The sequence below is a fragment of the Talpa europaea genome (genome assembly GCF_964194135.1).
Source record: "Talpa europaea genome assembly, chromosome: 5".
Taxonomy (NCBI): Eukaryota; Metazoa; Chordata; class Mammalia; order Eulipotyphla; family Talpidae; genus Talpa; species Talpa europaea.
In genome coordinates this window covers 53,740,959-53,761,149 of record NC_140071.1, presented here as the reverse complement: position 1 = coordinate 53,761,149, position 20,191 = coordinate 53,740,959, and the positions used below count along the sequence as shown (strand labels likewise).

General features: G+C 37.0%; 1 protein-coding gene across 1 annotated transcript in view; it reads left to right on the top strand.

The window, feature by feature from the left end:
* The window catches only part of MAST4 (microtubule associated serine/threonine kinase family member 4), a gene marked incomplete at both ends in the record, with an annotated part of 550,061 nt that overhangs the window by 476,105 nt on the left and 53,765 nt on the right, over positions 1-20,191 (top strand). Inside the window, 4 exon segments of the mRNA XM_084233151.1 lie at positions 4,496-4,574; positions 10,704-10,861; positions 12,780-12,855; positions 14,730-14,939. Coding sequence (XP_084089277.1) covers positions 4,496-4,574; positions 10,704-10,861; positions 12,780-12,855; positions 14,730-14,939 — 523 coding nt within the window.

Genomic DNA, 20,191 nt, shown 5'->3' with positions numbered 1-20,191 from the left:
TAGATGTCCTTCACCATGTCCAACTCACACCTCTCCTTCCTGGTCTTCATTCCCCTTCCCATACACATACCCTGTGCTGTTGCATGCAGGAAGGAAACAAAATGGCCTTCTGCCAGGTCTCTGAATGATCAAGATACACTAAGGTTATATGCTATATTTGCTTCATTTTCCTCAGAAGCCTGTTCTCTCAAGTGCACTAAAGTAGTATTTAGTAAAGATATGTAAGTAGGTAAAAAAAAAAAAAAGACGTTTCAGCACATGTTCTCATCAGCAGAGCTTGCACTGTCCTCACAGCTATTTATCATCGTGTACTGCATTTTATATTGCTAAATCCAGAGAACAGGGTCTGTTTGCCGTGTTTTCAGAATCCGGTATAATTAAGATTCCCTTGTAAACCTCCTGCATTCCCCACCATGTGTTAAATGCCCATGTGTGTAAGGTACTAGCCCTGCACCAGCGGGAAGAAACATGAGTAATTAAGATGTGATCTCTAAGGACCTTCTTGAGACTCAAACGCTATGATTTTCCCCAATTGCAACTTTTATTCTTTAAGCTACTCGTTTTAAGTGCTGTAAAGAACATATAAAAATTAACCAATCTCTCAAAGCCCGCGTGTGCCTAGTGGATATTTATTCACAGTGGTGCTACAATTGCCAGTGGAAAAAAAATCTTATTGATAAACAAAAACCCACCATAGTCTTTATAATACATCTTTTAAAAAAAAGGGAATGTATTTAATGACTTTAAATAATAAGGAAAATGCAAATTTCATTACAGGGTGCATTTAAACATGACAGAAATCATAGTTTCTTAATCCTGCCAGGTTTTTAAAAATGAAGGGAATCTAATAATTAAGTGGGTGACTGGAGGACAGATGAATCTGCTTTCTATGCTATAAAAGATACACAAACCTCCAGGCATGTTAATTTTTGACAAATAAACCATAAACCGTGACAGAAGATTATCACAGGAGACCTCTAGTTCATTTTGCATGAATTTCCATATGGAACTCCCTCCACACTCTTCAGAAAGTATTAATTTAGATTGGGATATGAGTGATCATCTTTTTAAACTTCCATTCAAATAAACAGGACCCTGTGTTTGTGAGAAAAATTCAAATTGGCATATCTTTATTTAACATCTGGGGTCTGTCTCTTCAATCTTAAACTTGATTTTCACTCAGGAAAAATGGCAACTCCACTCCTGGGTTTCAATCCTCTCTTATTTGGTAAGCAATTCTGAGCCTTGAAGAAGCAATGTCATTTTGAGCCCACATCTTATTATTTTGCATATTTAATCCAACTAAGGAGAGATTGCCTTATTTTAAAATTATTCCTAGGTAAAAGGATAAAAGATCAGGCTTATTAATTTTCTGGTCTTATACCATGTGATAATACTCCCCTGTGGACATCTCTTATAACAGTTTAATTTTAGCCTAGAAAATAAAGTACAAACTTGCCTTCCATATTATGTAGTATGTATTTGTCAGCAAAATTATCAAATTCATTTTTTAAGCAATTGGCTAAAATTAAAGGATGAAAATGAGCATGGCAGATTTTATCCGGAGAAAAGAAACATTTTTCTTTACTGTGATACAATTAACAGTCCATCTGACAATGGGGTTGACTCGTTTTCCTTACTGGTAAGAGAGAGCTAGAAATGTTCTGCCTTTCCCGGAAATGGCAGAGGTTTACTGGTTATAAAATGCTTTCACTTTCATTGGAAATACAGACCCCTGAATAAATACCATGGGTGGCTCTTAGTTGCCCGGTTGTTATTCACCAGATTAAATCTCAGAATATATTTCCACAGGCAAATTACTAGAACAGACTTGCCCTCTAAGTTGGGGTTATCTGACACTGGTTGAGCGTAGGTGGGCAGAGCAGTATCCTACTTACTCTTTCAGAATCCCTTTTGGAGTGGAGTTGAGGTGGTATTATATTGGCATAGTTCAACTTGTTCCAACATCAGCTAGAATGTAAATGTACCAGACCATGTGACTGTAACAAATAGGCAAATAATAAAATCTGCTTCCTCTTCATACAGCTATAATAACCAGGTTGGTGTTAGGATTTCTCATTCCTTCTGTTGTACACCACATTCATCTATATTTGTGAATAGTGTTGCAACAGTGTTTTCCCCCAATCTCTTTGTATCCTGTGTTCCCATCAAATGTTTTTCCCTTCTTATTTTTCATTTAGTGTAACATTGAGCTTTCCACCCACAAAGAAAACACTCTTCAAAAAACCCACGTTGCTTTGGCAAGAATATAGTTTTGTCTTCAAATAACGTTTTATTCGTAGTTATGGCAAAGAGAAGACACTGTTAGTAGGATCCAAATTGTACTTGTGTGATAGCTTTCTTGAAAAAAAGGGCATGCTTTCTCTTAAGTACAGTATATAGCATCTATAGTCACCTGGGATGCACGGTTGTTGTGGTAATGAAAGCGCAATGGTCCTTTGTGCTCCATTTGAATAAACACACACGGATAACTTAGGGAACTTTATGAGACATAAATTATTTCTGGTCCATGGCTGCACAGAGTACTGAGCACATTCTTGTTTAAACATCTTGCTAGTTGTGTATTTTCCAGAGTAAGCAAATGTAATTTATGCTTCAGAACTAATAAGAACATGTCTCCTCTTGGAATTGTTCATTCATCTGAAATATGTTCATTGATACCTGAGGGAAAGGGGAGTTAATGAATCACAAAACAAAGTCGTGGAAGGGGAAATTGTGTCCCTCACTCTTTCCAGAGACTAGTTGCTGATAATTGCTATTAAATGAACTGAATAATTCTTTTAAATTCATATCCTTTCTAACTTCTGAAAATTGGAGGTGTTTAAAATATAAAGTATAGGCATGGCTTTTTAAGTTTAATATAGGTGCCTAATAAAATAAGGCCTACCTGTGTCCATTTAATTGATAGCCCTATATAATTATAAGCATGTATTATGATCTTTTCTTCTTTAACAGTTTCAGTTGTTTTTTAAAAGAAACATGATTTAATTCTTCTCATTCCTTGAATCTGGTGTATTTACAATCTTATTTTGCTTCTTTTCCTAAAAACATACTTGATTCAATTGTACTTCAATCACGGTCACAGAAATGACAGGTAAATTTTCCTAAACTCGTAACATTTTAGTACTTCTGTGATTTGTCCACTTGAATTTCTCCATTTCATTTTTGTGGACCATTTGTATTTATTGGAGGCAACATCCGTGGTAGCCTATGATTATATTTTTACCTTGAATGCTATTTAGGTTAAACCGTCAGTTTTTAACATGAACATCTAGTTGTAACATTCCTCAAATTCAAGTGTAATGCTGTTGAATTCCCCAACTTCAACTTACTGTGACTGTGTCTGTGCTAAATTTGGTCCACTCATGACTCTCACTTGGTAAATTAATATGATCATCAATTATAAAAAGTCTGGAGTTTGTACTTCATCCTTGAATGTGCTATAGCTCTTTAGAAAGTATGTTTCCCTCTTGGCAAATGTGTATGTGTGTGTGTTTACAGTGTGACGTTATTTTGAGTAACATTCTTATTCAAAATGGCTAATAAAGCAGGGCTCTAGAATGCCAAGGTGTACAGAAAATTTGCTTTCTGGTATTGTCTCTATCACTTCCTTAGTTCCTGTGAGCCCGTGTAATTATCCTCATTCATAACCAGAGTCCAACCCAGACGCTCTGCAGCCTCTCACCATTTGAAGATAAAATTCATTCTCTAGACTCCTGATAGCTTTGCCTCTGTAACAAGCAGACAGCTCTGCTCTTTGCATTAGTTCTTTCACTGGTGGAGAATTTTCATTCTGCCCCCACTGTCACTGGCCAGAGCAGGTCTACACACTCATAAATTCTGCAGGAGACACTTGCTATAGCATTTTATGAAGCCAGGTCATGTTAGAAGGCAATAACTCTTCAGAGATTCTGAGCATAAGGTCAGTCACTTTCTTAGTCCTTAAGTTATTTGCCCCGTAAGGCTTGAGCCAGCCATGAACCCACTGATCCCTTTTTCCCTTGGTGTGATGAGTAGACTGTTCCCTTGCAAATAATAAGCAGCAAGTCTTTAGGATGCAAAGTCTCCACAGGCTCTTGTGCCACCCTGGAATTCAGACCCTTCTAAAGACCACAGCCCCGCTTATCAGTTTCCAGATAAACCTCCACCCTTTCTGTTTTTGTGGGTTTTTTTTTTTTTTTCCATTTGAATCTGCTGAGTCTGACCATTGTAATTATCCCTGGTATTCATTTTGTCAAAGTGTATTAGCGAGAGATCAATATTATGGATCACCCCATTCACTTTCTACTTGTTTGGGTGTATTGATTCAGCTTAAATAAAAGTCAACCTGCTGTATAATGTTTGTTTACCCCGAACATTTCCACATCCTCACTGACTGTGTTTGTGTCATTTGACTAAAAATATTTGGTTTCTTTCGGGTTCCTGTGTACTAGTACTCTGGTGCTGGCCTAAGCTAAACTCACTTTTTCAATAGGACTGATGGACGCCGCTGGTCCCTGGCTTCTCTCCCTTCCTCTGGCTATGGGACAAACACGCCCAGCTCCACCGTCTCTGTAAGTGCCTGCCCTTGTTCCCTATCCCTCACAACCACGAAGCTGTTTTTTTATAGGCAGTGTTTTCTTGGGGTATTTCCTGGTGGGAGGGAGAAGATAAATTCTGTACATCTGCCACTCTGAATCGGTTACGCAGCAAATGGAAGGACTGACAGACATAAAAAGGATCAACTTTGCTGCAAGATTTAAAACTATGGCGTGCAAATTCAGTCCCAATATGTAAAAGTTTGGAAGTGATTAAAATTTTACTTTAATACCACTTAGTGTAATTTAAGGGGACGGGGGGCACAATCTGGTTTTATTGCTTTGGTTCTGTGCCACTCATATTAGTACTGAAAATGCCATTACATTTTGATGGGCTGGGTATCACTGTGTCTTGTGTTGCTCAGAAGTAGGGTTTTGTTTGTATGATTTATTGGGGTTTTGGGGTTAGTTTGTTTGTTTTCCTTCAAGGGAAAAAAAAAAAAACGACAAGCCTTAAATTTGTCTGTGCCCAGTAGGTAAGAACTTTCTTTTAAGGAGAGATGAAAAGAACTTAGTAGTAAGTTAAGATAAATAAAGAGACAAGATGAAACCATGAAAATAGCATGGGGAAGAAGGATACTATTGCCCCAAACTATAATATTTCAACAAGAGGACTAGCAATTACTGAAACAATTCAGTAGGTTAGATGTATGCTTTCTCAGTCAGTAATGCTGTGGGGTATCTGTCTAACCAGAGCTTTAGAAAGACCCACTATGTTGCAGGTATTCAATAAATACTAATGATGGGGTCTGAATGCTCTTCTGCCAGCCAGAAATGTGTGCCTGATTTTAGAGCTCCTTTGGATTCATTTCCAAGTTCATTTTGTCAAAATCAGGCTTATTGTGTAGGGTCATCCATCTGTTGTTGTTGTTTTTCCCCCACAGACCCAGGCTCTGTGCTGTTAAGCAGTGATTCAGTCACTCAATGATACTTAACTAATTAAAAAAAACCTACAATTAAATGCATAGACTCTACCCGGTGTCACCATTGCCTTATGTGTTTCCGGAATTCCAGGTGCAATGTAATGTGGATTTGGATTATTTTTACCATCTCTTGTCGTATTGTACCAATGAGAGGCAATTTATTTGACTATTCATTATTTCATTTTGTTGTATTATGTGAGTTTATTGTCCATTTAGGTCATTTTTGTACATCCTGACTACCCAGAGTTAACATCCTGACAGCCTGGTTGTCATCAGGAAAGGGTGCTTAACTCCTGAATGGCTTCAGTGGGTAAAACTGACACTATATACTAGTAAAGTCACCCTTAGTCATTGTGTCAGTAACCATCATTGGTTATTGGCCCATATTTTAGATGTTAAGAACATGGATAACCGCAATGTGAAAATGAGTGCTCAAATTCATGGACCAAAAAGCAAAAAAGAGTAATTTTCTAAATTGTAAATGGCATTCTTCCCCAGCCACCAATAGACACACTAAGTACTTGGCGCTTGTTCAAGTGCCTCTCCCATAGTCTCCCATACATAGTGTCATTTAATCCTCTCCATGCTTAAAATTTAGATTATGTCTCTTGACTCCAAATTCTTTATTTCAGCGGTTTCACTTTGCTTTGCCCTTTACTCAAGTTTTATTGAGTTACTACGTTTTTCTTTTTTGCAAGAAAAATACGGGAAAGGGACAGTGCAGGGTCTTGCTTTCCATCTCTAACTGGTAAATGATCCACCAATTTTTAATGCAAATCTAAAGAAAAGGTGAGCTATATAGCGTTTGACATTTTTGGATGCAAATAATTTTAAAAGTATTTGTTTTATAAATACTTCTTATGTGCTAGCCCTACTCCAACTACTTACAATGGATTCATTCCTTAAGTCCTAGAAACAGATCCTATTGTTGTTGTTACCACTTTTTTCTTTTTTTTTTTTTTTTTTGTATCAACAGTGAAAATTGAACCGAGGGGTTATTTACCCCTTATTTTATCAGTGAAGATACAGTAAGGGATCTAGACCCCAGACTCCTGACTCTTCTTAAGGAATTTGCATTATATTTCTTAAAATAAACCTTGTAATTAATAAACCTAACCAGGCCATCTGTCTTAATGGAGTCATTGCGCTCCCTGACGTTCACATAAAGCCTCCTGAGATAATATTTAGTTATACATACATTATCTGTGTTTCTAGTGGCTTTTGAAGAGGTAAGAGGAACTTTTAAGTGTTTATTTTATTGAAGAAGGCGATATGATATAAATCTTGATCTCACATCCCTGGTTTTTGCCTTCAAAATGAAATTTTCACTTTTGTAATTTCTCTTTTTTGCCAAGACTCCACAAAACATCTCTGCCTTTTGGAATAGAGATGCCATTGCATGGAGTTCAGTTATTTTTTCTCCCTCTTTGTTAGTGATAAAAATGAGTAAGAATTTGAAATGCTACTTCTGTTCTACCTCACTTTCTTTGTGTTTTTGTCCTTTAAATATTAGGACACAAAGCTTAGTAGTTGAATTTTTTTCTTCTCTAAATATAAGCACTCTTAGAGTCTCATTTTCTTAGAGTCACCGAAACACTCTTAGAGTCTCATTTTCTGGATTAACTGTTACTCGATGAGCCAATCATTTTAATTTTAGTTATTTTTTAAAATAAAAATATGGGCTATAGACACATGCTATTACAAATACTTGAAAAATATAGCATATGCTTTGTTGGTAATTGCGTTGTTAGCTGAATCCCAGAACTGCTTTTGCTGAAATGTAAACATCATGTCTTTATCCTTTTGATATTTTCGAAATTGCAAAATTAAGAAGTATTAAAAATCCTCTGTTCTGAAATGGGGAAGATTTGGTCATATGAAGCTAATCAATCCTTCTAAAGAATATTTAGAATTGCAATTTCTTTAAACTTCAAATTTTGCAGTTAAAATTAACTCATGGAGCTTTTCCAAGATAATATTCATATCATAATTTTTTTCTTTTAAAGTAAATAATACAGAATTGCAACAGCAGGAACCCTCCATATATTTCTTACCAGAGAAATTGTTTACTCTTGGGAAAGTAATGGGAATAAGAATATAAGTACCTATAAATATGAGGTATGGCTGTAAAGTTATATTACTTTTAATAAATAACAAGTGGGAATGATGTGTGCATGGTCTATAATCCTTTGCAAAATGGTTATCTTGAGAAACTAAATGATATCATTACTCAGAACTTGTTAGGTTTTTTTTTGTCTTGGAACGCTTCAATTACCTTGAGAAGTAGCAACATGGGTTTTTTTGTTTTTTGTTTTTTTTTTCAGGTTTTTTTTTTTGGTAAATATTCTTTGAGAATGGATTTGATTTGTGATTTAGTCAAATGTCTTTAGTCAAAAATCGTGTGCAAATTAATCGGGTAATGAGAGTCACTGATACAACACTTAGAGAACATGCAGGAAATAAAGTAATGAGATTTCATTTACTGGGAAACTACCAAACTAAGTCTTGAAACTTGTGAAAGTGGCATTACAAGTAGAAGTATCTTTTCATTAAGTGTCGGAGGTCTTGGGAGTAGCTGGTGTCTACCCCTGCTATTCTCATGGCTCTCTGTCTTCCTTGGCTTTGCAAGGTCTCCTCTCAGCCCCTGATTTCTGCTGAAATTGAACCTTGGGCTTCTCTATTGTCCAACATTGCCTCTCTTTGGGAGTACCATTTGGTACCCTCTGTATCCCCACACTACTTTGCCAGCCTATAGTTGTTCTCAGTGCTCCAGAACCATCCTGATGTCACTTGAGTTAGGTAGCACCCCATTCCCACCTATGCCTTGTTTGTTCCAACTGATGTGAACCCTCTCTCCTCAGATAGGCTCCCTGTCTCCTTGATTCTTACTACTATTAAATTCTTTTTTTTATTACTATTTTTTAAATTATTATTATTATTATTTTTTTAAGATCTTCATTTATTTATTTATACAAGCACTGGGTACAGTCAGAAGTGCGGGAGGGTGAGAGAATTCACCAGAGCCAGAGCGGGGAGCAGAGCAGGCAGAAGGACCGAAGTACACTGCTGAGGGGAGCAGCGGGCGGCAGGAGAGGTCTGCGCGCCATGTGGGACCCTCCTCCGGTGGCCAGGGAGCAGCCGGGGATCAAACCGGCGCTGCAGAGGCTGCGGGCAGCTTCGCAACCCAGCGCCCAACCGCTGCACCACCGGGGAGGCCTACTATTAAATTCTTATACTCACTCAAAAAAAAAAAATTCTAATAGTCACTCATACCCCTCCCTATATCGTTCAGTTTCAAGATTTCTCATCAGCCAACCTATTCCTTACAATTTGGTTGATGTTTGTATATAGGGGGTAGAACCATAAGATTTTCCTCTTGCAGTGGACACCCACCAACATTTTGTTACATTGGGTACAATTATTTTTTAATAATATTTTATTTTCTTTAAAAATAACTCAAATGTTAAAGATATCACTAAGTCCCCTGCCACCCTGCCACCTTCCTGAAGTCACTTGCTCTCATTCCCATGTAACAACAAGCTCATAATAGCTACGTGAAACTCAAACCTGGTGTGTTTTGGAATTAATTTTCACATTTTAGAAAGGTAACCTGATTTCTGTGCTGTAAATAACACCCAGCAGCAACTGGGTCAGCTGCTTATAATCAAACATATTAATATTTCCACAGCTACCTGAGTCAACATTCACGTTAAGTGGATTAAATACATATTTTAAATAGTTCCCTGTCCGTTCTGTTCATGCTTTGCCACCAGAAGGGATTATTTTAAATTTATGGATAAACTTCTGGATTTGGGGTTTTGAAATCTTATATGCAGAATTGTTTTCAATGACTGACCTGTGAAATGCATGCACAGATTCTTAATTCTGTTTGCTAATTCAGTTCTGCTTACATTGATTTTATTATTTCCTGGTATCTTGGATTGATTTCCTGGTGAAAGTATTTGAGCTTGTACTGGTACCTTCTGCAAAAAACTTTGGTTTATCTCATAAATCTTTCCAATAGTGTTCTGATTTAAAGGGTTTATCAAATAATCTCAATCACCTTATAAAAATCCCTCTTTGTCTAGTATGTGCATAGTTAGGTGTTTTGTAATTTCAAGGTAGAAGGATATTTTTAAGCTATATTATTAACGGTATTACATTTGGGGACTTTATTATTCTAGTACTTATGAAGTATGCTCTTAATTTCACAAAAGATTTTTTTCAAATTAAGAACCTGTTGAATTTTCAATTGACTTATTTTTCAGAATTTGGTTACTCTAATCATGCTTCCATTACTTAATATTTCTCAGTCTCCTTTGTTATAGTTCATTAGAGGGTTCAACTCCCAATAAAAACAAAAACCACAGTCTCTTTGCTTTATTGTTATAGCTCTCAGATTTTCCTCTTATAGTGGACACACACCAACATTTTGTTACATTGGGTACAGTTATTTTTTAATGAAATTTTATTTAAATTTTATTTAAATAGTCATTCACTCTCTTTACCTTAATATTGCTCCAAAGATTGAGTGACAGTTTTCAAAAAGCAAAGTTATATAGAGGGAATAAAATTTACCACCACTAAAGCTGGTTAAAAAAAAATAAAAGATAGCTAACATCTCAGTCACAAAGAAGAAAAGGGGAAAATTCCAGTTTTTAAAATAATGGTATTTTTTGAGAAAAGTATCTTTTTCATCATCAGAGACAGCATGAATTGTAGAAAGAAATCTCCTTGCCTTATTTATGTACATATACATCACTTTCATTTTATGTTACCTAAAAGTTACAGTGTTTGATTGTGAGTTGTGGAAGTGAGGGTACTGTATTCAGTTGAGAACTAACCTGTTTTTTAATGCATCCAAATTCTCACTTCAATTGTCACTTCCTTGCTTTAGTTTTGACTGGGTCCTAGTCATTTTCAGAGCCTGGGTTTTCTCCAGAGAGGAAGATATCTTTGGGGAGATTGTCTTATAAAGATGAGGTGATTTAAATATAAAAGGTATATTGAACACCCAGAGAAAGCATTGAGGTATTCATTTAGGCACTGGTTATTGTAATTATAACATGAAAAGAAACAATATAAAATGGTGGCATCACCCCAGTTCAGTGCTTTGATCACAAATTCATTAGAAGAATTTCTTTTTGAGGTCATTGTATAACCTCACTTTGTTTTGTTCTAGTCGTCCTGTTCATCCCAAGAGAAGTTGCACCAGTTACCATACCAACCAACACCAGATGAATTACACTTCCTATCGAAACATTTTTGTACCACAGAAAGTATCGCTACTGAGAACAGATGCAGAAACACACCAATGCGCCCCCGTTCCCGAAGTCTGAGGTGTGTGCACCTGATTGAAAAGTGTTACTTGCTTGGATTATCTGTTTTAAACCATTGCAAGGGAAAACTTTTGCTCCTTTAATTCATATGTATGTTCATTGGTCTCTGAGCTACTGTAAATCAAAGGATATTTTCCACCCACAAATGATATAGTTAATTACCATTGAAAGACATCACTACTTTTCTTTTAAATTCTTTTCATTTGCTAATTGCTCTAGCAGCAGTAATGTAGGGGACACCTGTATAAACTTCAGCCATTGAAATTTCAAGGCAATCTGTGATGCAAAAGCTATTATTAGCCTTAAATTAAGAGGGGAAAGCCTGGCTAAAAGAAATAAAACAAAAATAGGAGGATCATTTTTTTCAATTCTACATTGTAGATTCATATCTACAGTCTTTCATCCTTTCTTCCCATAATAAGTGTTACTGTCTCCAGAATTATGAATGTTGTTAGGAGTTTGTGTCCCTTAAATTTTGTGGACACCAAATGTGCATCAAATATCCATTTGTCAGTAGGATCAGTTTATTTTGACCTTTATTTCCAAAAATAATACGTACCACAATTTGGTTCTTCAGGAAGCAGAATCTAAGACAGGTTCAAGTGCTGAATGTTTATCTGGGAGTGTCTTTGGGAATGACAGCTGTGGAAGGAAGGAGGGAAGCAGGATTGTGAGAAAGAGGAATCTAGCTTTGAAATAGCTGACCCCAGGGGCCAGGATAATGTGCCCCTTAGGACCAAATAAATTTTTCTTTTTATGTCCTCCTGTCCTTGGATGTGTCATGCTAGAAAGGACATGACCTTGGGTGAGGTGATTTTCTGCATCTAGTGCGGTCCCTGAAGGTGCTGGCAGCGGCAGACTTGTGCAGTGCCAGCAGCAGGTGCCAAGTTCCTTCTTTGCAGTGGGATCAGGACAGTCCCGTTCTGGGCCCTACCATATGAAACTTTGATGGCACAGAATTGATGTACTTTTGTGTAGTCAGTTTTTATTAAAAAATAGCTTGTCAGGTGTTCAATTTAATATCAAAGCTTACTGAGAAGGGTTTTCCCTTTGTACTGTTCTTATTGAGGGTCATAAACAGGTGAGGGTAAATATGGCCATATCAGGTAATTAAAGAATGTATATGATTATTTTGAGAGCGGGAATAAAAGATCAATTTTATGACTTCATTTAGAAGTCACATCATTTTACCACACTGGTGCCCTTTTTGGTTTTGTGAAAGGAGTTCCTTGGATATCTAGTGCAGTCCATATGCTCCCAGGAGCTAAAGTCTTCCCACTGACATTGGCCAGCTGTATACCACTGGGAAGGAACCTGAACCTACTGCTGAAATAAAGAAAAATAAATGTAGTTATATGCCAATGCTTCGTATTGTGTGTAACGCCTACCTCAGCATCCCAAATAAATATTTGCTAGGCTAGAAAATGGATTTCAATGGTGACACCTGTGCCATAGAAGACTCTTTAACCTCTTCTGTGGTATGTGGCAGAGCGCAGGTGTATGGTAAAAGTGTGAAATTACACTGTTCTCATGTCCTGGGTGATGCTGTTTGTAGTCACTGTATTTTGTTTCCTATTGCAATCCATTAATTGGTTTCCAGGACTATGTAAGTGCCAGCTACCTATAGAATGTAATCTCCATTTAAGAGCCTTTTCTGAACTAATCTTATATTGTAGTTGTAATTATTTCATGGCATTCCAGTTTCCGAGCTTTCTTTTTGAATCCAATTCATGGTGTCTCTGCTTGGGGGTATGTATGTGCCCATGTGTACTAATGACTGATTTTGTAGTTTATTACCTAATATACTTTTCTTACAAAGGTTCATAATACATTTGATGCAACCAATTGTTTATAAATAAAAAGCTTATTTTCATTTCATGCTGTGGCAAGTTTAAAAGGGTAATTTGCTTTGCTTGCAGCCCTGGACGTTCTCCCGCCTGCTGTGACCATGAAATAATTATGATGAACCATGTCTACAAAGAAAGGTTCCCAAAGGTAATGAATTAAATCGAAGAGGCCTAGCATCCAAACGAACAGGCAACATAGGTTTAGCGTCTAGAAGGTGGTTTTGTTATGGGAAGTAATGGTCCAGCTCAGTAATGACTTGCATAACACAGCACCCTAGCTCCTTAGAAAGATAAAATCACTGAACATTTTTAAAAGCTGCTGAGAACTAGCTGCAGTCTCTGTGTGCTGAACTGGCTCTAGAGTGAATCCTGCTGGAGGTGCCACACACCTGGTTGGCCCAGGTGCGCTGCGTGGTGGTGGGCTTTGAGAGGCCTTAGACCCTGTGCTGGGCTTGCTTTGCATTGTCAAGCACAGACCTTTTCTTTTCTTTCTTTTCTTTCTTTTTTTTTTCTTTTTTTCCCCTTCAGAAGCCTCTAAATAGTATACTAGGCAAATATTTTTTTTTTCTTAACTCATTTTTCTTCTCTGTGACTTTCTGTCTCTTTAGCAATTATATGTCTAGCCCTGTTAACTTAGAAGGGGAGGTACAGTTGCAGGATTCCCCCTTTGAGTGGCAAAAGACACTAGAATGGACCCAAAGAGGACTTAGTGAAGGGTTATTGCCCAACCCTCTGACTGCAGGGACCTGCTGTCTGATAATCCCTGTCACCTCATTTCCACATCATTTCCACCAAAGTGTTTCTACACATTTGGGAGAAGGCAATCGCTCCATTTTGTTCCTATTTCTCCCTCACTACATTGTAGCTCTAGGCAAGAGAACAAAAGGAAATCTTTGGTTTCATAAATCAGGGGTAGAGTACTTATTATTTGTAATGAACCCAACATTGATATCATTGATTAAAGTCTTTTTAGCTATTTATCACATGTCACTTGTTCACCAGGGAAACAGATCCTGATTCTATGAAGTTAATGCTGGCCAGGAATTTAGAGGGTAGCAGGAGACAGAGAGCATCTCCCTGCTTATGAACATTAATGTAAGCAAGAAATATTGATTAAGCCATAGGGGATCACAAAGAACGAAATGCAAGTTGAAAGGAAGTTTTAGATTTATTTTACCAAGGGACTCCTTTTCACCTTTTGCAATGATAGAGCTTCTTGAGAAAAGGATAAAGATGGTTTAAGATGTTTGTTCCCGGTGTGTTAAAATCTAGTAGAAAAACAAGCTCTTGGCACACCCTATGGAATTCTAGTGACAGTTCTGATTTTTGAGTAGGTAAAAACATAACTATTTGTTATTTTTGACAATCTAACTGAAAGAGCCCCAAGATCTGAAATGAAAGCATAACAATTCACAGATACTATTTGAGTAATTTGCAGAAGTTCACATAGACTATTTTACATTTGATAGGACATAGAGAAAAAGTAATTATCACCTTGGGATACTCAGTTTCCCATATATACCTCACATTTTTCTTCCACATGGTGAGGTATCTTTTTCTTTTTAAATAAGCTTTATTTTTTAGGGCAGTTTTAGGTTCACTGCAAAATGGAACAAAAAGTAGAGAATTCCCATCCCCCCCGACTTCATGCATGTACAGGCCCCTCCCATCAATATCTCACACCCAAGTGGTACGTCTGTTGCAACTAATGTACCTATATTGACACATCATATCACCCAGAGTCTACAGTTTTCATTAGGGTTCACTCCTCGTGTACAGTCTGTGGATTTTTTATATGTATTTATGCATAACTGTCAATAGATTCATAGATACAATGATGTACGTGCCCCTCTAAAGTTCATATAGAGACAAGATTTCTTTAAATTTGATTTCTAGAATTCTATTTAATAACGTATGGAAGTCCTGAAAATACTAGATAAATGTGATGATTGAATTGTTCACCTGCATGTTTCCATGTATTACATCTGTGTGTGTGTGTGTGTGTGTGTCTTTTCTAAATAGGCTACCGCTCAGATGGAAGAACGTCTAAAGGAAATTATCACCAGCTACTCTCCTGACCACGTTCTTCCCCTGGCAGATGGAGTGCTTAGTTTCACTCACCATCAGATTATTGAACTGGCTCGAGATTGCTTGGATAAATCCCACCAGGGTCTCATCACCTCCCGATACTTCCTTGAATTACAGCACAAATTAGATAAATTGCTACAGGAGGTATGAACCATATACCATATAAAGTTTTCTGATTTGTTTTGCTTTTCCCTTGAAAAAAAGAAAAATTTCGCAAGAGTATTTGCTTATGTACTTTAACCATATGATGTAGTTCACATTCCAGGGAAGCAAAGAAAAAGAAAAACTGATTGCTACTTGCTATAAATTGATTCTGGTCATCATTTATAGTAATAGAAAGTTAATGTAATAACCTTTACAGGAACCTTGGGACCCAACAATCTATGACTCTGGGATAAGTGGATTGTGAAGGATTTTGAGCAGTGATTTTCCCTACCCCCAACCATAAAGTTATAAATTGCCTGAGTGTATATGCATTATTTGATGATGCTATCTACTTCTAATATCTGGAAAAGCTAAATGGAAAATTGCTGGCTTCATCCAGGCCCTGTGTCCTATTAATTAACCTGCATGTGGTGTTGGCAACTTATATTTTCATTAGTGTCATTTCTTCTTCTAACAAAATATCCAATTTCCAAAATGACAGATAAACACAGGACCTGGCTAGCCCTAACGTTTGCATGCCTCACTCCTGATAACACTCAGGACGGGAGGGAATGTGTATGGTAGAATGGAATTAGTGCGTAATATTGCTATTCTGATTGAAATTGATCAGCCACAGCCTACAAATAAAACCTATTCAGCCTATATATTTGGATATATTGTATTTCTGTATCTAGTAGGGCATAAATTATTCTCATGTAAACATAATACTAGGTGGTTTCTCTAAACATGAATATGTAAATAATTGCATGGTACTGAAGGAAAATATCAGCATCCTCGTTTTCTGGAAATCCATCTGTCCTTGCTGCTAACTGAATTTATTTCTAATGAGATGAGAAGACTCACAGCCACTATTTTTCTCCCCTTTCCTATCTGAAATTCCCAGCAGAGTTTTTTATACCCTGTCCCCATTCTTCACATTTCAACCTTTTGCAGGCAATAAGACACTGTTTCTCACTCTCTTCAGGGAGGAACACATTTTTGGGGGGATTTTGTTGTTAATTTCTAATTTGTCATGGACCAATTCTCTGATAAATTAAAATGAAAATTAATTTATAGAAAGGATCATGTAAAATTGCCATAAGAGTTGCTAAATGCTTACAATAGTTGTGTACCGTGGGTCATCACACACAGTAGCAGCTCCTAGACTGGCACTAATCTTCAGGCCACACTTAGAGTGGCTCTCTCCATAGCACAGTGTCTGTGTGGGCAGTGATAGTGTCCGTTCTGTTTGCCTAGGATGGTGTGTGCACAGGGAAGGACTCAGTAAATAATTTTTCAGTGAACAACTTCCAACCCCTTCTCGCTAAACTCATCAGTGTCTCGCTAAACTCACGGACATTCTGCTGGAGTTGGCCTATTTACTGGGATGTTATTGCATCCAATGCGAGTCCTACTTTTTTCTCCCTTTCGTCCACTCTTTCCCCTTCTAAAGATAATGTCTTATTCTTGACACTCTCGTTTCTTCTCTTCATCTTCCAAGGGCTCCTGTCCTAAAAGTTTTCCAGGATCTGAAAAGTTTCTCCCATTTCCTATCTCTCATTCCTCATGATCTGGTTGGCTGTGTTGGAAGAAAGACCTGTCTAATATCTCAGACCAGCCTCTCTCTCAGATTTCAGATTCCTGTTTCTGCCTGCATAGGGAATATCTTTTTACCTGGACATCCCACTGAACCAGCAGACCTAGCCTAGCCAAACTAATCTTGGCATTTACTGACCAAACCTGCCCTCCCATGTTTTTGGCCTCCATCTTGGTACCTAAAAGAACACTGCGTTGTATTAGGTCCCTTCTTCTCTACTACCCAGCAACCACTGGACTCTCACAGTTTACTTTTTTTCTCTGACTCTTCCCCTTGAGTCTGTGCCCACTACCTAGCTTAGCCCTCATCCTTATTGGTTTGCTTCTCTTTAGTACTCACCCCTCAAATTCATAGACCATGCAGCTGCAAGAACATCTATCTAACATGCTTCAGGGACTCCATTCTGTCTACAAATAAGACCATAACATGGCCCATGGCTGAGCCCTACATCTCAGTGTATTTATTTAACCACAGTACTTTGTAGTGATCAGTTCTGGAGTCTCACTTCACCAGCCTACAGTGGGCTCTTTGAAGGACAAAGATGATATCCAGACCATCTCTGACTCCCTGGGGCCTAACACTGTTACTGGTATTTTATTTGTTCCTCGGTAACTATGGGAAGGAGGAAGCAGGTGAAGAAGAGAGAAAGAAAAGGCATGCATATGCTTGCAAAAATATTTCATCTGTTAGGACTTACCATCAGATAATCTCTTTCCTTTTAATCATGTCAGCTTCCAGAAATTGCTGAAAACACCTTGCATGTTATGTTTTATGAATATAACTTGAAAATTATATTTGTTAAATTTTAAACAGAAGAGGCAGATGAGAGAGGGACTCTGTAGTCAGCCTCTGTGAGTTATCCTTCCTAATTCCACATTTCTTCCCCAGGATATTACCATAATTAGCATTTCAGTTCTGCATTTTACAGTCCTTCACAGGCATTCCCTAAAAAAAAAAAACGATAAAGTCGGTATCCAATCTATTTACTTTGAAATCCTCCACTTAATTTTGTTTTCTATGTGGTAGACTTGGCAGATTGCTGGGTGGCAATTAAAAAGTCTTGGGGTTTCAAAGATCATCTGAATAGGTCATGTAATAGATGAGAAAGTTGATTTTTAAAGAAATTTCTCTGTAGCAAAAAGGCACATATACTTGGAGCCTAAAAAGCATTGTTGGATGTGAATAAGGATGTTGCTTTTCTGCACAGATAAACGTTTTCATCAGTCCTTTTGTGAAAATTAACACTATCTTCAGAATCACATTTACAATGTCCTTTCAGAGTTTGGAGCTAAATGGCCACAGGGGAACTTGCCCCTTTTAGGTAGAATGGAATTGTGGGAACTTGCTTTGTTTTCCCTATGATGCAATTGTTGTCTGTCCCCAGCTGTGACATTGTGTGCCTGCTGCCTCCTGCCTCCCAGCCCCTTTTCCCATTGTCAGTCTTTTGCATACCCAGGCAAGCTCCCCCTGAGATTTGAACAGCTTGATTTAACTTTTTAAAGTCCAGAGGCCTAGGTCAATTCCAATGAATGCTTTTATGTCTCCTTTCTTTTTTTTTTTTTTTTTTTCACTAAGGTGTATTTAGCCAAAGAAAATAAATACCTAGGAAAGCTATAACCTATTCTCAAATCTGGGTCTCTGTGATTTTTATAGTCAAACATTGAAAATAACAAACACGGTATCCATCAGTGTTGGAATTTGCTGCTGGTCACCAGGAGAATCTTTTCTCTTGCTAAGTACATGGTTGTGTTTGCTTCTGTTTTAACAGTCTCCCTGCCCCCAATAATGTTAGAAGATACAGTATAATCTGAGATAATATGCTCATGGTGCATTTTGGCATTGGTTGTGGCTGATAATTCCTAAATGTAAGAAGTGGGAATGAATTGCTTACTTTTTACAATTTTTGAAACAGGATTTATGTAATCTATTTTTAAAGTATTTAAGATACAGAGTTCTTATTTCCTTTTGAGGAGATCACTAAAACATGTCAGGCTTTTAGAGGTTATTCCTATTCTTGAACTTATACTCTTATGGTAGTAAGAAAATTTCAGGATCCAGCAAAAAATTGTCAGTCAAAAACTAGGTGTTTTTTGGTTTTAAGATTTTCTGTTTAGTTGCAATTAAGGATAAACTATAAAGAACAGGTAAGAACATATTTCTTGGCACTCATTATAGTTTCCAAATCTATTTTGTTGCAAAGCAAAAATTGAAAAGAAAATTTTAGCACAGCTTTTTTTTTTTTTTTTTTTTTAAATACAAGAACCAGGGCATAGGAAAGATGTGTAGGAGGATGAGAGGATTCACCAGAGACAGATCAGGGAACAGAACAGGCAGACTGACTGAAATACACTGCTAAGGGGAGCAGCGGGTGAGACAGGAGAGGTCTGCCGCGGCATGTGGGTCTCTTCCTGGCTGGCTGGGATCAAATCCACGTTGCAGAGGCTGTGGACAGCTTCACAGCACTGTGCTTAACCACCTGCGCCACCAGGGAGGCCCTTAGGATACTTTTAATATTTACTTTATGTAATTATAGTAGTCTTACTACTTACTGGGACCTATAATTACCCATTTATTAGTTGGTTTTCTTTGAACATATTCTGTTCCATAATTACTCACCAATCATCATTTTCCCTATGAAATATTAGCAAAGTATCTTTTGTCTTCACCCACATCTGCTTGTACCTTACTTTGGGATGTTGTCTTTGATCTGATGGCTTAAATCCAATGAACATATGACTACTAGTCATTTTTTATACTGCCAATTTTTTTTTCATGGAGACACTGCTTCTTGTCAGGATAAAGCACCTTCAAGAATGATTTTAAATGTTTATTAATTACTATGTCTGTGAATTTATATTGTACCAACATTGCCTTGATATGTTTTTTTAATGTAATCTTGGAAATTAAATGATAAAATTTTAATTAAGAAAGCCTGAAAGTGAACACCATAGTTTAAACTTCTAAAACTTTTGGTTTATGTCTGCTTTCATACAGAGTAGCCTCATTTCCTCAAGAAAATATCATTTAAAACTGAAATGACTATAACAAAGTGAGCTTCATTCTCTCGATGTTTTTATAGTTGTATTTTACATGTAGGCAACATGTAAAATGAACTTTAAAGATTTTGAGTCCGTTAAATCTTACTGAGTTGAGTACCTAGCTATTTATTTAACATGTAATACTGAATTCATATACATATATATACACACATATGCCCAAGTGTAAACATTATCCACCTAACATTTGAAATAAGCACTGCACAGGTCCTAATGATGTGAACTACTAATTTATGCTATTGGTACTATATATATATATAATAATTTTATGACTATGGATGCCCAGGAGTTCCAGGAAGACAAGAACAGTCACTGCATTAGCTATTTTATACACTGAAGATGTTACATCCAGAAAGCTAGATTCCTCGTCAGTTGCCCACTCCTACTTGTACCATGTATTTAATGTGTGATAAACTTTCAGTGTCTCCTTCATTCATGGTTCACATTAAGAGCTCTAACATTTGATTTTTACACAGAGAATATATCAAAGTTTTGCAATTAAAATTTAGCTAATAGTCATTTTGTAGATCTAGATTTTAATCGTGTCCATTTATGTACAGAAAATGTGCTTATCAATATTTTAAAAGCATTTTCTAAAT